This window comes from Morchella importuna (assembly GCF_003444635.1).
Source record: "Morchella importuna strain M04M26 chromosome Unknown Morimp01GS041, whole genome shotgun sequence".
Taxonomy (NCBI): Eukaryota; Fungi; Ascomycota; class Pezizomycetes; order Pezizales; family Morchellaceae; genus Morchella; species Morchella importuna.
The window spans coordinates 40468-57330 of record NW_025763438.1 but is presented as its reverse complement, the minus strand read 5'-3'; the positions used below and the strand labels follow the sequence as shown (position 1 = coordinate 57330).

Below are 16863 nucleotides of genomic sequence, written 5' to 3'. Positions count from 1 at the left end.
TAACACAGAAAATATTGTTAGCTATCAGCGAACCCGTTCCGATGGAGCTACTCCTGACTCCCGCTAGGACAACGTCCTTATCCTCAGCTACTTTCACTACCACCACTACCACCGTCACTCTTCTCTCTTCCTCTAACCTTCACCACCACAACTCACACTCCCACTGTCTTGTTCGATCGCTTTCGGCCTCAACTTCGGACGACGATATATTTCTATCTTCCGATACTGCAGTCGTACATGAAAAGATACATTCCTGGTATTCCCATCAAACATCGTCGTCGTCGTCGCCGAACATGATGTCTGCCCCATTACCTTTGATTTCCTCTGGCCCTATGGTTATCCCTACGAAGGGTTCTTCGAGGTCTAGAGGAAATCACTACAAAAACAACAAACATACGGGTGTAGCACCGGCAGTTGCGGCCCTCCTGGCGGTAACGGCCATCCCCCCCCAGGCTCAAGGAAACAGAGAGTTGCTCTGCGACAGCAGCAACAACAGCAGCAACGGCCTTCTCCGAACGTTTTTATTGAGCCTCCAACGCCTTCCGACGATATACCTTTGTCATTTGATGATGCCCTTGGGGAGTCTGTTTTCCTTGGTTTAGAATCCGTTGCTCTATCTCGTGATCCCTCAAGAGATTCAACTCGATCTTCATTATCTCTACTCCTTGGTCCCCCGGATTATGACGATGATACCTCCTGTTCGCTTCAAAAGTCACCAAGCGACAGTCACCTGTCAGTTCGGTCCGATTCATCAGATTCCGTGCCTTCTCTTGAAGATGACGACCGGTCTACATTTTCGTGGAGCAGTTTTCAATCGTTGCCCCTCCCTCGAAAACGTCCGGCCGGTGATCCCCGGGCTCGAATCCTGGCATCGAATTCTGAGGAGTGTCACTTCGATCACCCGCTAATGTTCGATTCCGACGACGATGCCGCAGAACCTGTGCTTGAACCAGAGTTAGGATTCTTTTCCGAGGACGCTCTAAAACGGGTGACCCGCCGCCTTAATTTCAAGTCGAATCTGACTGCCTCGATTCGCGTCCTTAAATCGGCTGCCCGGAGTTTTTCATCTATTTCAGTCGCTGCACCCTTTACCCAGCCAGATGATTACCTTACCCGAAGTATCCTTTCAATATCACCTCAATTCACAGATGAGAAGCGACCGGCCCTGAGTCTTGATACCCCAACACCAGCGCTTCGCCGTTATCTAAACCCAACAAATGCTACCCCCGATTCCCCTTGCACTGGAGCGATCCAGATGCAAACATACTCTTCATCGCAAAAACCTAGCAAAGAGACACACAAGGATGCATCCGCTCCAAATTCCCGTGTATCCAACCCGGCCGCACGACCACGCGAGGTCAGGGAAAACGGTGATTTTCTCCGCGTTATTGTTTTGGAGATGAACATGCGTCGGCGAGGCAAGCTGAGTGATACTGCGCATGGGAAGGCCAAAATCGCCCTCCCGCCACGTCAACCATACAAGTATAGGGTATTAGGAGATGCCAGACGCTGGGAGGCTTGGACATGCAGTTACGATGAATAATGCTATGCAAGAAATGGGGCGGGGCGCTTCCGAAACACCCAATTCTGGAATTCCGGTTCTAGGATACTGGATGCCGTCGGATTTAGCTCTCCGCCGATATTGGTGTGCTGTACAGTGAACATGATGCGATATGCTAAATATTTCTTATTTCTTTTTAGGGGCGAACGAACCACAGGGTGGGGTGTTCTTGGAGTCGTGTTCTTGCTTTTTTCTTTATTCTATTCTCCTAGGAGGCCATTCTTCCAGATCTCGTGATTCAGATGTACGAATTGAGATAGTAAGTTTTTGTTAGACCATTTGTCATCATATGTTGTTACATGTAGCGTTAGCATTTTTAGTTTCTTTTACTGTTACATAAATTTTTGTGGGTTTTTTGTGGGCGTTTCTTTTGTTTGCTCTGGTTTGGGTTTCGCGTACTTACATGTACAATTGCTTTTCTTTTGTTTCTATGACTGCAAGATACCTCATTTCATTGGTCCAGAGAATTGTTTGAGTTTTGCTGTACAGGACGGATGAAGATTTAGTTTCTAGATAATTTGTTCTAAGGTCAACGTGTAGTTTTCAGTCGGGTATTTAACTTCTTTGTAGACTATCACTTCACCGTTGTGGCATCAGCTGGTATTGATGGCTTTGATTTGAATTTTGATGTCGGCTGGCTCGCGAAAGCCGTCGATAAATCCTGTGCGTTGCAGGTATTTGTGGACCGTGGTGAAGAAATAAATATTGAACGAGGCCGAATCGTGCGGAGGCTACTCTCTTATAATCTGAGCAATATTCTTTGTTATTCCAATACTAATAGTACCGCTTCATATTAACTGGGACACTTACACTCCGATCTTTCTAATATCAGTGCATAGAATTCCCCTCCACTGGGCCGCGTAGGTGTGGGTGGTGCGAACATGCGCCTTGATGGCATCAGATGATGAATGATATTTCACACAGCAGATCCTCGCGTGTGGAAAATTTCCATTTGGGGTACCAATAATCCGCAATTTCATATTAAATTTGAAAACTTATGCTAATTACTACTAATGAATCTGGTATAAGTCAATCGCTATTAGCGCTCTATCATTCCTCCATACTTCCATACATATGTATTTGTATTGCCAACCTAATGTCCTTTGCTATATGTAGTACTCTTGCAACCTGGTGATGGTATTTTGACACCCAGTCTTCTGACTGATTGCCACACTTCGTCCTGGATGCTGAGAGGCAGTTTCCTTCCCTTCAAGCTCTGGTCTATTAACCACGTACCAACAACAAACTCGTCTCTGCTAAGTCTACCCTTCATACTGCGATCGACAAGGTCCCAGATATCTGCTAAATGATTCAACGGTAGTCTCGATCTAGTCCAAATATCCCTCGCTACCAAAGAATGCACGTAATCCGACAAGTCTTCAGTATAGCCTGGCGTTGATGACCACATATGTTGTGACTGGGAGCTATCTGGCTCGTGAGATTTTCTCTGCTGTAAGCTGGGTGAATAGGGCGAAGGGCCTTCCGATTTCGAATCACATGTGGCCAGGAGAAGTCCCTTATTTGCAGCCCACAGTCCCTCATAACGTCTTCGCTCTACATCGGTAATAAAAGGCCTCCAACGCCGACGTTCCCTTTCCGAATGTTTATGTTTTACAAGATTTGGCATCTTTCTTTGAGGGCTAGCTTCAGCAGGTGAATACCTAGGCTTCCCCATTGTTTCCCTAAAACCTTTCTTTGGGGGTGAGGGAAGACTTTTTCGACGACTACGGCGCGGTGCGGGTGGTGCAGGCCGCTTCCTCGGCGCGGGCGAATTCACGTGGGACGGAGCGAGTGATGCAGCTATAACAGCGTCCCCGGTCAAATGCTGTGATACTGGCAAAGGTTGGCGGCAGCTACCGTGGACGGGGTCAATGTGGGGGGAAGCCGTAGAGAGGGTTGCGCCGGATACCACGAGGGATTTACCTCCTGCCATTTGGTGGGGAATATTTCCCAGTGAAAGGCGCCTCTTTGGTATGGGAGATATTATTGAGTGCGATAGGGAGGGTTGCAATGAAACCGATGAGCGAGCGGTGTCGTACTTTGAGAAACCCGTTCTCGCCGAATGAATAGACAACGCATCGGAGTTATCCTCAACCCCTAAAATCTTGCCATTGGGTACTTTCAAACCATCATGCGCTCTTCTCGGGGGAGGTGGCCTTGGGGGTTGGGTTTTTTTTAGGGGAGTCCGTGGAATTTTTGGCTTGACAGATAAAGTAGCTGCTAAAAGCGCATTCTTGTGGTCTGATAATCCAGATGTCTCGTATATCTCAGATTGCTTCGAGTCAAGTAGAACAGGCGAGGGTTCATGTGCTGTGATATGAGAACTTGAACGGTTGTCAAAGTTTAAAGGAGTCGAAATTCCCTGGGCAGGTTTTGAACTTTGCTTGAGGATGGGACTGCCTCTGCTTGAGCTGTGTGTGGGGTTAGAAGATGAAACCTGAGTGGCTATAATCGCAGCTGTCAATGATGGGTTTTCCGAGACCGGCCGGATATGCTTTGGAGCGCATATCGTAGCACCTTTTTCAAATAAATTTTTAAGAGAAGATATATCTTCCAACGAAGTTGAATCAACGCTTAAGTCTGGTAGTCTGCTGTGTTTCGGCGAGACATCTTCTGATAGTGTCGGCGAGTATTCCTCTAGAGCAACGCCATCCCGTAGTAAACGACTGCATGTGTCCACCGTGCCAGTTGCGGGCTTGTCGTCACCTTTGCCGACTTTTGTGCCGCCTTTAGCAATTCGAGTTCTAAATTCTGCGGCGGCGGCATCCCCAACAACCATTGACGAAGACTTCTGAAGTAAGGGGGTCTTTGACACGGAGGGTCCGTATTGGTGCTCCTGCATTTTGTCTTTCAATTTTCTCTGCTGAATAGCTGGTAGATGACCCTTATCACCGGTACCCACTTTTCCGATTGGTGAGCTTGCCGTGGAAATCTTATTGATCACACATCCCTTTTTTGTAGCGCTGCGATTGCTCGAATCCTCTGTCGGGGATGTAATGGTGGTTACGCTTTTATCATAACTTAGGGTTGCGGCTCTTAACGCAACAGCACTCGGGTTAGAATTTGAGGAATGTTGGGTCGGATGGTTGAGATTCATGACTCAAGCACTATGATATAAAATAAGAATTAATACGCTCTTGGCAAAAATCGTGAAGTATTGAGAACGAAATCTAAGAAACGCATGCAGGAGTAAATCGTGGACACAGCAAATTACGTCGAGTACTCACAGCTATGAATTAGTAATCACCAGCACGCAGATAGTGGTCGTAGTACATGTAGTTTTCTGTTTGGAAAGTTGGTTGAGGCAGAGGTTGATAACTGCCAGATCGGTTGTTTGGGTGCCACGGCCAGGGGGATAATTATCTAATGGCATACTTGCTTACCATCAAAAGAACCAGAAAATGCAAGTGACGGAAACAGGGATTATTTGTATGAGAGAACGGCGCCACGTGCACTCCATACAAACTATCCTTACCGCATTTTCTGGTAAGCAAGTACATGTACTTCTAGGTACATACATGTAGAGTATGTACGTACATGTAGGTACATGTCTGTACCTACATGTATGATGTGCCTGACTATGTAGAAACAAAATACCGCCCGCATAAACCTGCCTTTCACTCAACATTAATATATTCAAGTCTGCGCACGATACTATCATAGGTAGGATAGGGTTTGGTACGTTACCATATATACCGTACACTATAGCTTTAAGATCATGTATTTCCCTTTGGCAGAATGCAGAGTATAAAAATAGGTATGTAGATTTGAGAAATTTATCGTCCCCAATATCCATTAAACAAGAGACTTCTTCAATGAGGGGTTACTTTGAGTTGTGTAAATGATACATTTTCTCAAAAATTCCCACACGGGGCAACTATTAAGGGCTATCCTCTAACCTCTACTGTTGGGCTGTGATCGTGATAGTTACGCTCGTCACCCCTCTAGTAAGGTTTACGCTTCAACAAGCACAAAGATGTAAATACATGTATGTACGTACATGTATATATACATGTATGTACCAGGTCCTACACGATCAAACCTCAACTTTATCACATATATACAAGTAGCTCAAATCTCCAGAACCATTGCTTTTTAAGTACAGCTTCAAATAATACGTCGGGCCCTGTAATTAGCTTAAACGTTTGAATGAGAATCCTTTATCTAAGGGTGAATAGAGTTTAGACAAGCGACTGAAATTAAATAGATATGTACTTAGTACCATACCAACGTACGTATTAACAGAAACATTACTTAGAACAAAAGAGCACTACGGTATGCTTCCCTAGCCCTGCGGCGGCGCCAAAGGTCTCTTTACCACATATAGTAGGTTAAACATGCAAGGTAACTACATGTACCTATGATCGTAAACTAACTACAGTTGCGGGTACTTACAGTAGTTACCGTTTTTCTGGGTAGCAAATAGCATTTCTGAAAATTGATAGCCGTTGCTGGTACCCTAAAGTCTACTATGGTGAGTGACAGCTGGAAAGATACTCTCGTTTCAACACCTAAAAAAATGGACTGCTGGGGAGTTTTAGGAATATCTAATGGGGCGTAATTTGTATGGCAAAAGGTTTGAAACCAGAGTAACTAGTACTACCTTCCAGGCGTCACCCTCAATAACTGTGGAAACTGGAAGAGTTATGAAACAGGTTGACGCGTCCCTGCATTTATTGCTCACGTGGTCACGCGTTTGTCCACTTTAGCCGGGCCTGTATATGGCGATAACTACATCATGTATGACTCTATGTCTCCCTTTAAGTGCTTTCTTGCTGCTCCCTCCATCTTGCTTGACGCCTCCCCTCGATACGTATACGAAGAATATAACGAAACATAGGATTCACATTACCAACGAATATTTCAAGCTGTTTGTATTATGTCTGATCTCGGTACCCTTCCAGATGCCCCACCCATGGCTCGCGATATCGTAGAAGGCATCAGTGTAGAAGCCTTCGGCCCTAACAAAATCCTTACCGAGGCGGAACTTAACCGCGATTATCCCCTTAGACCAAGGAACAAAAAACATACTCTCCCTTTTCACGAGTTACACACATATCTCTTTGATCCACTTCTTGCCAACAAGAAGAAAAGAACAGGCCCCAATCAAAGATTATCAAAATTAAAGCCCCATGAAATCAGACGGAATATTATTGACCGGTTTATATCTCGCTGGAGGACTGAAGTTGGCAATGATATCTATCCCGCATTTAGGTTGATTTTATGCGATAAAGACAGAGATCGCAGCGTGTATGTTTTCCCTATCAAAGTGGAAATTGTCTCAGACTCACATTTCGCTTTCGAGTTCAGATACCATCTTAAAGAAAAAACAATTGGCCGTCTGTGGGTCAAGGTGATGAAAATCAATAAAGACAGCGATGACGGCTATGCTCTTTTAAATTGGAGGCAACCAGGCGCCTCGAAAAGTGCTGGTGACTTTGCTCTACGCTGCTATGGTATGTTCCACTGTAAGAAGTAATAGTGTGAATTCTATTATATCAACTTCTTGTATTTTTTGATTTTCGAATCCATTCCTAAATACATTCCTCCAATTTATTATTCAATTACTACCCACTTTAATCTCTAAGGCCATAGGAGCTGTCAATTCCTACGCATTGTTTACACAATCTGAGGAGATATCCAATTGAATTTCAACACTAATGTCTGCCCTTGAACCTTAGAGGTGATTAAAAAACGTCCAATGAGAACCACTCCAGGCAACTTGACAATTGATCAAGTGAATGAAATGCTTGACAATCTTTCCCAAGCTACTAAAGAGTGGGTGTTCATCCAACATAATTCTCATGACAATTTATACAGACAATTAACCCGTCACCCTACGTTTTTGTAGAGAGGATCAATTGCCGATTATGGTCGATTTCTATAACAACATGGATGCCGATGAACTGATGTGGATCGTTAGAATTATCATGAGGCGTAAGTTACCGATAGCATGCTAGGTCCTTTCTGAGGATAATTCGATCATCTGTACTGACAGCTATTACCTATAACTAAAGAGATGAAAGTTGGAGCTACGGAAAAAACCTTCTTCGAGTACCCACCTCTTTGATCAGTTATTGAAAACAAAACATATTGCTAATACTTCGCAGTGCGTGGCATCCGGATGCTGATGCCCTATTCAATGTTTCATCATCTCTCAAACGTGTCTGCTGGGAGTTGTATAATCCTGATTTCCGCATGGACTCTGATGTAACTCGATATCCCTTTGGTTTCCTTCGTCCCATAGTAATGATATTGTAGGACAAATCAGTGACCCTTATGTCGTGTTTCCAACCTCAACTTGCGCAGTTTCAGAAGCGTTCCATGGCCGATGTTGTTAAAGCCATGCACCCAACAGCTGAAGATCCAACATTCTGGATAGAAGAAAAGCTCGATGGTGAGCGAATGCAAATGCATTATCAGAATGGAAATTTTATGTTTTGGAGCAGGAGGGGAAAGGAATACACAAGGCTTTATGGATCAGGGTGGGATGATGGAAGTTTGACAAGACATCTGGGGGAGGCATTTGACAAAGGAGTTAAAAGGTTTTATAATCCCCATTTTATCTGTACTGATGGTCTCTAATGTCATGACGCAGTGTCATTTTAGACGGGGAAATGATTACATGGGACCCCAGAATGGATGTTATCGTTGCTTTTGGGACACTAAAAACGGCTGCGTTGGAGGGGAATAGGAACCCATATGGAGATGGACCTAGGCCCTTATGTACGGGTTTTCTTCAGCCACTATCTCTATCACACAAGTGCTGATATACTCTTATGGCAGTTCGAGTTTTTGATATACTTTACCTAAACGGACAATCTTTGATTAATTATACACTAAGGGACAGGCGTAAGGCTCTGGAGAGAAGTATCAAGAGTGTACACAGAAGAATGGAGGTTCATCAGTATGTGGAAGCACAAGAGGGGAGAGAAATTGAAAAAATGTTGCGGCAAGTAATCGCCGAAGCAAGTGAAGGCCTAGTCATTAAGGTAGGTTTACTCGCACGAGTGGAGTATAGACCCCGCATTATGTTCACCCAATAGTGTTTGAGGGTGAAACCCTCCTGGAATAAATGATCCATTAATTAATGTATTAAATCATCCAGAATCCGCGAAGCATATACCGCCTCAACGACCGAAACGATGATTGGATGAAGGTGAAACCGGATTATATGACAGAATTTGGCGAATCACTTGACCTTCTCGTTCTTGGTGGCTATTGGGGAAGCGGGAAGCGCGGTGGTATCCTCTCATCGTATTTGTGCGGTGTCCGCCTTGATGGAAATCATCTTCTTCCTGGCGAAAATCCCATGAAATTTTGGTCTTTCTGCAAAGTTGGTGGTGGTTTTACCGCAAATGAATATTCCCAAATTGCTCACATAACCGATTCCCAGTGGGTGCCTTGGGATCCCAAGAACCCGCCCAAAGAGTTTATGGAGCTTGCAGGAGGTGATCAAGCCTTCGAGCGTCCCGATGTGTGGATTCGCCCTGACAGGAGCTTTGTGGTTGAAGTCAAAGCTGCTAGTGTAGCACCGACTGACAAGTTCAGGGTTGGCATGACTTTGAGGTTTCCAAGGTTCAAAAGACTAAGGGAGGACAAGGACTGGAAGAGTGCACTTAGCATATCGGGATTCTTGAGGCTAAAGGATGAGGTCGAGAAGGGGGAGGAGGAGAAAGCCATGAATATGGAAAATAGGAGAAGACCGGGAAAACGCATAAAAAGAGAATTGAAGGTTCTTGGGGTATCCGAGAAAGCCCACAGATTGGATCAAGTAATTGTGAGCAATTCGAATATGCTGTTTAAGGATTATTCTTTCTGTAAGTGCAAAACTACTGCGTTCCGCAGGGAAACTACTTCTAATAGCGTTATTACTAGATATCATGTCTGAGTCTACATCCCCTAAAGAGAAGAAGAGCAAGGTTGAGTTAGAACAGCTTGTCAAATCCCATGGGGGCAGGATCTTCCAAACTGAAAACGCAGCTGAAAACACTTGGGTTATTGGGGACAGAAGTGAGGTTCGCCTTCAAAGTACTACTAAATAATTACCCCTAACCATTTTTTAGACACTGTCAAGATTTCTGCATTGAAGAAGAAGGGGACCCATGATATCATACGGTCTTCGTGGATATTAGATTCAATTCACCAAGACGAAGCAGAACGAAGAAGTGGTAGAAGAGGAGGCTATGTTCTTCCATTAGAACCTAGATACATATTCTCTGCGGTTGGGGATATTGAACAGAAAAGCCAAAACGCGATTGACACATGGGGTGACAGTTATGCGCGAGATGTTGATGCTGGAGAATTGGGCCAGGTATTTTACACATATCCCCTTTATACATTTATGTATTTCTTGTCATTGACATAGCCAAACATTAGCTCCTCGACGGTATGTCAACTAATATTGAACGTGTATTCACGGCCGAGTTCATTCAGACCCTTGATCATGATAACTTCCATAGCTTTGACGGTTTACCTGGATGGATCTTCAGAGAATTGGTCATTTATATAGACACCCTGAACTCGAACGAATCCAAATCTAGGCATCCGGCATTTGTAAACTCCGGTCCTCACGACGTATCTGCACACGTTCATGATCCTAGCATATCCGGCATCCTTGTGCAGTTCGCCGGAGGTAGAATATCTGAAGATATAAATGATTTAGATATCACCCATGTTGTCGTCCATACCAGCGATCTATCACGGTTACAGTCTATCAGAAGTTTAATTCAATCGTAATGTTATATCAAGCCTCTTTTAATCATGCATATTCTAACTTCATATGTATAGACGCCAAGGGATTCCAAGAGTGGTGACAACAGAGTGGGTTGAGGAAAGTTTGATATGTAAAGCGGTATTGAATGAGGAGAGGTTTGCGCCAGCTTCTCTATGATTTTCTGAGCATGAAATATAACTCTACGGGTTCATAATTTATTTTTCTCTGGGTGCGCCGTTGCCGTGCCGTTTGTTGGTTGTGTTTTGATCAATTGCGATGGGTTGTCGATAATACCAACGATTAAATGAGCATCATCGAATATCACTCGAGATATAATCACTAAAAGAGGGGTTTTTTTTTTTTGTTTGATTCATTAATTGCATACAAAAAAGAGTGAATTGACTGATCAATTCATAACCCACCCATGTATGCAAAGAGTGAATGATTGACTAATAATTTATTAGTTGTTCAATGAAGAGTGAAGTTAGTAAGGTTTCTTACCAAGAGTTCATGTAATCTGCACAATAGGTAAACGTACATTGCCGAGCAGACGATGAAAACCCCTATTCGTCCGGGATTCTAGTATGGTTCTAAAGAAATCTCCATGTTTCTCGGTACCTATGTACATATCGTATGGCGAAAACCTTGTCTATGACTCTCATACATATGTAATATAGGGAATCTATAAACATGCCTTCACATCATAGTCTTGAAAATGGTTCCAACTTCAATGAATAGTAATAGTGATCACGACAATTGGCTTGGTAGTAACTATAGTGGCGGTTTAACCTACAGAAAAATATTTCTCGCAGGTTTCCGTTCGGAGATATTCCGCAAAACACGTTAGGCGTCTTAAACCCTCACGAGAGCATAAACCTAGCTTCATTATTTTATAGGGAACTATGTAAATTAATACATACAAGTAGGTACGTAAGGTTTCAAAGTTCTAGTTATTAACTCCCATGAGAAATCTACAACTAGGTGTATGTACATTTGGCAATGCATGGTTAAGAACAATAAGAATTAGTATTTGTTGGGAAATTTCGAGGGTCTATCGGCTGGTACATACAAACTCGCCAAAACTATATGTATCGATAGGCATGAGACAAGGCCTGGCAAGACTTCGTCTCGAGACTTTGGATAAGAAGACGAGACCATGTAAAGTTAAGCGCGCAGTGCTTTTTTTATTATTTATTTCTGCTCAATATCTCAACTAGTAGCCCTAACGTTATAACCTCACTATCAAGAGATTTCTGCGACCATAAAATCTCGAGACTTTGACAAGACTAACCCCTATGTATTGGCAAGTACAGCACATGAACCCTACTAATATCACAAGGCGAGACAAGATTATCCTTTAGTCTCGTCTCGTCTACTGTTGTGCCCATCCCTAGGGCCCAAAACCCTACGCCCGCCGGGGTTCGGGGCCATGTAAACCATTATGTTATGTACTGCCAAACCCATTCAATTCCATATGGGTGGCGACCCGTGAGAACTTTGCATATATGATGTTTGAATATTTTGGAACCTTAATCATCCCCCAAGGCTTCGGCCAAGTGTTTGAAATTTTTGCTCGGGGGCGCCCGGGCAGGCTTTTGCAAGACCTCAGAACCCAATACTCGGTTTGTGGGTACTATTTTGAAACCTCTATTGTTGCTGTTGTGGTTTTGATAACATCTATTGTTTCGTAGGCTAAGTTTTCCTAAACCGCCGCTCATGTACAATACTCTAACTCTAGGCTCTACTACTCTGGTTCGCTGATTCACTCTGACCATTTCCTATAAAAGACAAAAGTGGGTTTTCCGGTGCTGTGTACTCTATGTCTAAAAGTTATGCTTGGTCTATCCAACATAAAATAGATCCTTGGCAGGAACACACGAGTGATTTATCATGTTTCAACGAGTCCAGTAGCCCAGTAAAAAGAAGGGCACTCCACAGCACCTACATGTAATTATAAGTGGAGCCTCCAGCCACAAATTCGCCAAAGCCTAAGAGAATAAAATGATACTGTCCACTCTATTTACAACCTCTGAGTGAATATTGCAATGTCCAATCTATCTATGATCGAAGTCAATTATCCATGACATCTATAGATATATATCAACAGCGACTGCAAACTGCATGTACCAACCTATGAAAGTGGATGCGACATGTGTTTCATCCCTTCCAAATTCGGGAGTGGCTCTTTGTCCAGTACACATAGCAGTCTGGTAGAAGAAAATTAACCAATGATAATGCTTACTGACCTCAACGAGGAAGATTATACTATTTAGAAGATCTAGAATAGAGCTTGTGCCTATTTTAGTGTGGGTACTTCGGTGGATTATCCGCGCTGAGTATTCTACAGTCCCAGTTCGATATGTCGAATTGCTAAGATTCAGTTCATTTCATATATACGGGATAGCAAATATTCACGACAAACATGGGATAGCAAGTTGACTTTGCATGAAGACATTAAAACCCCAGAGGACTTCGTACGATACAGCAAGGGATCCGGGGTATTAATTTCCGACATATCGAGTTGCGACTGTACATCGATGCGACTAAACTGGTGATTTGCAGGCGCGTAGGAGAGTAAGCAAGTAGGTACATTTCTAAGCACATAAATATCCTCCCATGATCAAGAAAATAAGAATATATATCCCCAGGCGCCTAAAAATACAGCACCAGGACACTAGCAAATAAACGAGACTCAGCCCTGACAGTATCAAAGAACGAAACGGTATAAGTACGAATAGAAGAGAGTAAAACTCGAATTAAGAATACAACGTCATATATTCATAATACGATCCAGATAAAGATGGCTCCAAAGCAGACTATAAGTAGTTGATAACGTGTTTGCCTATCAAAAAGCAGGCGAGAACCGCAAAAAAGGACAGAAACTTATGCGTGTCATTCCACAACTGTTTCCTTGCTGTTGTGATTGTTGTGGTGGCAATAATATGGGCACAGAGTCGGTCCAGTTCCTTGATGATAAGGACATTTTTGGAATATATTGCCTCCGACTCTTCAATAATGTCTAATCGTTTAGAATCCTAGATGTCAGTGGGAACAAGATAGTCATATTTCGAGCGAACAATTTTTAACCGGGAACCAGTACTGACCATTCTTTTCCGCCATCGTTAAAGTGCTCTCTAAGTCAAGGAGAGCACCCTTGAAGCTGTCTCGCAACCCGATCTCCCCTCCTTTCTCAATCTCAAAATTGAATATGTTCATGCCGGCCCCAATTCGTTCTTCTTCTGTCATTCCGTAGTGCTCCGGAAAAAAGCCTTTGGCCTTGGACATTTGGTATCCGAGGATCTTCCCACCCGCGAACAGGGCCATGTAATAGTTATATGCATATGCGATCAAGACATGCGGCTTCTCGGCAATAACGTTTCGGATATGATTTACATATGCAGTTCGTTGGGGGGTGGTGGGGAACTCAGTCGAGAAAGGTGTTGAGCCGTAGAAGTATTGGAGATCTTTGGCAATTTGAGGCGTCCTCAGGAGCGGTATAGAATAGAGTCTTTGAAGGGCATTCCTTATGCGAGGGTCAACAGTTGTTGACTCAGAAGACAACAAGGCAGCCCATTCCTCTTCAAATGATTTGTATACAAACGCGAAGGACAATATCCCTTCACGGTAAAGCCGATGATCTGCGATACCCATTCTTAAAACCCTTTATTTTTGATATGAACCGGGGGGGGGGGCGGATACTAACCCTGAAGCCCGAGGGCAAATCTGGCCATAATAAGGCGATTCACTGTGTCATGGCCCTTACTTGAGGATGTTAGTACATTATTTCTACATGTAGTTTAGGGAGGAGCTTCATCAACGAACCGGCTTGCAGAGTTTATTTGCTGAGCTAGACTCAGATGACACTGGCTTTCCTTCCCAAGATCACGGCTGGAATTTCTATCGTTGTATTGGGAAATATGAGCGTCTCCCCCGGTGGCGGCATGTGAGTGAGGGTTCATGTTTCAGTATAATTTTGTCTTTTGTCTTTTTTTGTCGTCAAGTGGGCAGGATAGTGAGCGAGTGAGTTTCTGAGTGAACGAGGGGAACGTGTAGCAAGTAGCTCTCTTTAAAGGGAGGAAGAGGTAATAAAAGCAGATCAAGTGATAAAGGGGAGTATCACACAGGTTACAAGCCTTCTATGGTGGTCAAAGACCTGCCTGAACCGCGAATCACACCTTCACATCTGTTCCTGTGCTCACGGGCACTGAGAGAAATGCGAGGTAAACTTGATCGCTATCATCGAACACATATCCTTTAATTTCGTACTATCAACTGCGATTTTGTCATCCCCCAAACCAGGTAATTTGGGCTCGCCCATGTATATACATACATGTTCCCTATTGACACTCTGCATGTACAAGGCTCTGGCATTAAGTGAATGAACTAAATGGGGTGTTGACTGGTGAGGATCCGTTCACTCACTTAATCCCAGAGCCTTGTACATGTGGTATATGTAGTCTATGGGTTAGGTGCATTTACAGACCCAAAGAATCGGGTCGGTAATTTATGCATGAAGTACAGGGGTGGAATTGTACTAGGTAGACTGCCCAAAAGAGTTATCGTAAGTGGCTGATCTGTACCTCGGTTCTGATCGCGTGAGATCATTGAGGTGAACGTCGCCTGATTGGCTAACTACATGTATCGAAAATCTCAAACAATGATTAGTCATTCGGCTAGTTTTTAGGTCTCACACATCCTCCAACGTCTCACAACTGATCATCCTCCGTCTGTTCCCCACCATCTTTCATGATTAAAAGCTCCATACAACGCATCATGTCCAATCCATATGGCGCTCTCCAAGGTCTCATAGGTAAGTGGCGTCTGCAACCGTCTCGTGCCATTAATCAGATATTGGCGACTGATACCTGGCCCTTCCTTACCTAAGTAGACCCAATCCATATCCAAATAAACTGACAAGATGTCTACTCCTCTCGAATAGCCGTGAATAAGCCCAAAGGAAAGTCTTCTGCCGATGTTATCCGTATAGTTCAAAGAGTCTTCAGGAAGTCTCCCCACTTCTCTGAACCTCTCGAGTTAGAGCAGATAGCGCGCAGTAAGGAGAGCGGATACCAGAAGAAGAAGAGGAGAGGAAAGAGCGGACCGCCGGATGTTAAAATGGGACATGGAGGAACCTTAGACCCCATGGCCAGTATGAACAGTCGAAACATTCTTAAGTGCCAGCTTTATATACTGACCTTTCACGCCGGTAGCTGGTGTTTTGGTACTGGGGGTAAACGGAGGCACAAAACATCTCCAGCATGCTCTCGACTGCCAGAAATCTTATGAATGTGTTGCGCTTTTTGGGTGCAGCACCGACACATATGATGCGGAGGGAAAGATCATGCGCCGTGCACCGTACAAGCACATTAACAAAGAAGCTGTTGAAGGAGCGCTAAAGACCTTTTGTGGGGATATCATGCAAAAACCACCAATGTAACCTCACCCGTTCTTTAAAATTTCGGGATAAATTAGCTGGTCGTTAACCGCCTTTCACAGCTATTCCGCCCTTCACCAAAATGGCATGCGATTATATGAGTACGCCCGTAAGGGAATACCCCTTCCAATGGAAATCAAAGCACGGCCTGTCGTTGCGCATTCCATTGAATTGCTCGATTTTATCACCGATCATACCTGGGAATTTCCTAAGGAAGAGTTGTCCGCAGAGGATCAAGTCGTTGGGAAAGCTCTTGAAGAAATGCAAGCAACAGCCCCAGATGGTGTCAAAGTAGGCGAGAAAAGGCATTCCAGAGAGGAATCTCCCAAACCTTCAGCGAAAAAAATAAAATCAGAGGCTGCTAGTGAAGGGGGTACTGGAAAATCTCCCGACAAGGCTCCTACCCTGGTAGATCAGGTTGAAGATGGATCGAAACCAGCGGCCGTATCAATCCGTATGACAGTCGGGTCAGGCTTCTATGTCCGCTCACTAGTTTATGAGTAAGTAGTCTTTGACTCTGTCTAAAGAGCACGTAGTTGACGTTCTACTAGTCTTGGCAAAGCTCTTGGTTCTGCAGCACACATGGTTAAGCTTGTCCGCACGCATCAAGGCGACTTTAAGCTTGGGGAAAACGTGGTTGAGTGGGAAGACTTGATGAATGAAGATATCAGTGCCTGGGAAGATAAAGTGGTGAACACATTGAGAGCTTGGGAAGTAGCACAAGCTGGGGCCCCTAGTCAGAAGAAAAACCCGGGCAACACGAGGCCAACTACAACGGCACCCTCTGCGAAAGAGGAACCGAGTGTGCATGAGAGACCATCTGCGGTAAAGAAGGAAGATACTAAAGTGACAATCAATGACCAAACTCGTGCCCCACCAAACGAGGAAATAATGGAGACTAGTGCCGCAGCGAGCTCCTCTTAAGCTGTATGTAAGAGTTTAATTCATTGAGGCTACATCGTTCCTAGCATTGTATATATAGTACCATGTCAGTATTTGGGGAATCTCGGTAGCATCTCTACGTAGTAGATAGGCTCTAGTCCTCAAGTCATATTCTTGCGGGAGACTCGGAGAAATCATTGCAAATATTGATGCTCTCCCAAGCTATTAGTCTCATAATGCCAAGCATCCGCTATAACAATCCAAACACTG

General features: G+C 44.1%; 6 protein-coding genes across 6 annotated transcripts; 3 read left to right on the top strand and 3 right to left on the bottom strand.

The window, feature by feature from the left end:
* Positions 1 to 293: 293 nt before the first annotated feature.
* LAJ45_10014 (uncharacterized protein) lies at positions 294 to 1543 on the top strand (the record flags this gene model as incomplete). The annotated part of the gene is made up of 2 exons (XM_046119545.1): positions 294 to 431; positions 485 to 1543. 2 exons carry the CDS (start codon positions 294 to 296, stop codon positions 1541 to 1543), a joined length of 1197 nt encoding a protein of 398 aa, XP_045967176.1.
* A 592-nt stretch (positions 1544 to 2135) lies between these two features.
* Positions 2136 to 2541, bottom strand: LAJ45_10013 (uncharacterized protein; the record flags this gene model as incomplete). The annotated part of the gene is made up of 2 exons (XM_046119544.1): positions 2136 to 2292; positions 2372 to 2541. 2 exons carry the CDS (start codon positions 2539 to 2541, stop codon positions 2136 to 2138), a joined length of 327 nt encoding a protein of 108 aa, XP_045967175.1.
* Positions 2542 to 2561: 20 nt separating this feature from the next.
* Positions 2562 to 4658, bottom strand: LAJ45_10012 (uncharacterized protein; the record flags this gene model as incomplete). The annotated part of the gene is made up of 3 exons (XM_046119543.1): positions 2562 to 2580; positions 2655 to 2718; positions 2798 to 4658. 3 exons carry the CDS (start codon positions 4656 to 4658, stop codon positions 2562 to 2564), a joined length of 1944 nt encoding a protein of 647 aa, XP_045967174.1.
* A 1782-nt stretch (positions 4659 to 6440) lies between these two features.
* On the top strand, positions 6441 to 10454 carry LAJ45_10011 (uncharacterized protein; the record flags this gene model as incomplete). Its single annotated transcript, XM_046119542.1, has 14 exons — positions 6441 to 6811; positions 6872 to 7017; positions 7243 to 7339; positions 7413 to 7498; positions 7579 to 7615; positions 7672 to 7771; positions 7823 to 8106; positions 8160 to 8287; positions 8348 to 8553; positions 8670 to 9381; positions 9440 to 9574; positions 9628 to 9875; positions 9941 to 10296; positions 10352 to 10454. The coding sequence occupies 14 exons, from the start codon at positions 6441 to 6443 to the stop codon at positions 10452 to 10454; spliced, it is 3009 nt and encodes a 1002-aa protein (XP_045967173.1).
* Positions 10455 to 13093: 2639 nt separating this feature from the next.
* Positions 13094 to 14236, bottom strand: LAJ45_10010 (uncharacterized protein; the record flags this gene model as incomplete). The annotated part of the gene is made up of 4 exons (XM_046119541.1): positions 13094 to 13296; positions 13382 to 13915; positions 13981 to 14039; positions 14100 to 14236. 4 exons carry the CDS (start codon positions 14234 to 14236, stop codon positions 13094 to 13096), a joined length of 933 nt encoding a protein of 310 aa, XP_045967172.1.
* Positions 14237 to 15050: 814 nt separating this feature from the next.
* On the top strand, positions 15051 to 16635 carry LAJ45_10009 (uncharacterized protein; the record flags this gene model as incomplete). The annotated part of the gene is made up of 5 exons (XM_046119540.1): positions 15051 to 15087; positions 15217 to 15426; positions 15488 to 15710; positions 15774 to 16211; positions 16263 to 16635. The coding sequence occupies 5 exons, from the start codon at positions 15051 to 15053 to the stop codon at positions 16633 to 16635; spliced, it is 1281 nt and encodes a 426-aa protein (XP_045967171.1).
* Between the last annotated feature and the right edge of the window lie 228 nt (positions 16636 to 16863).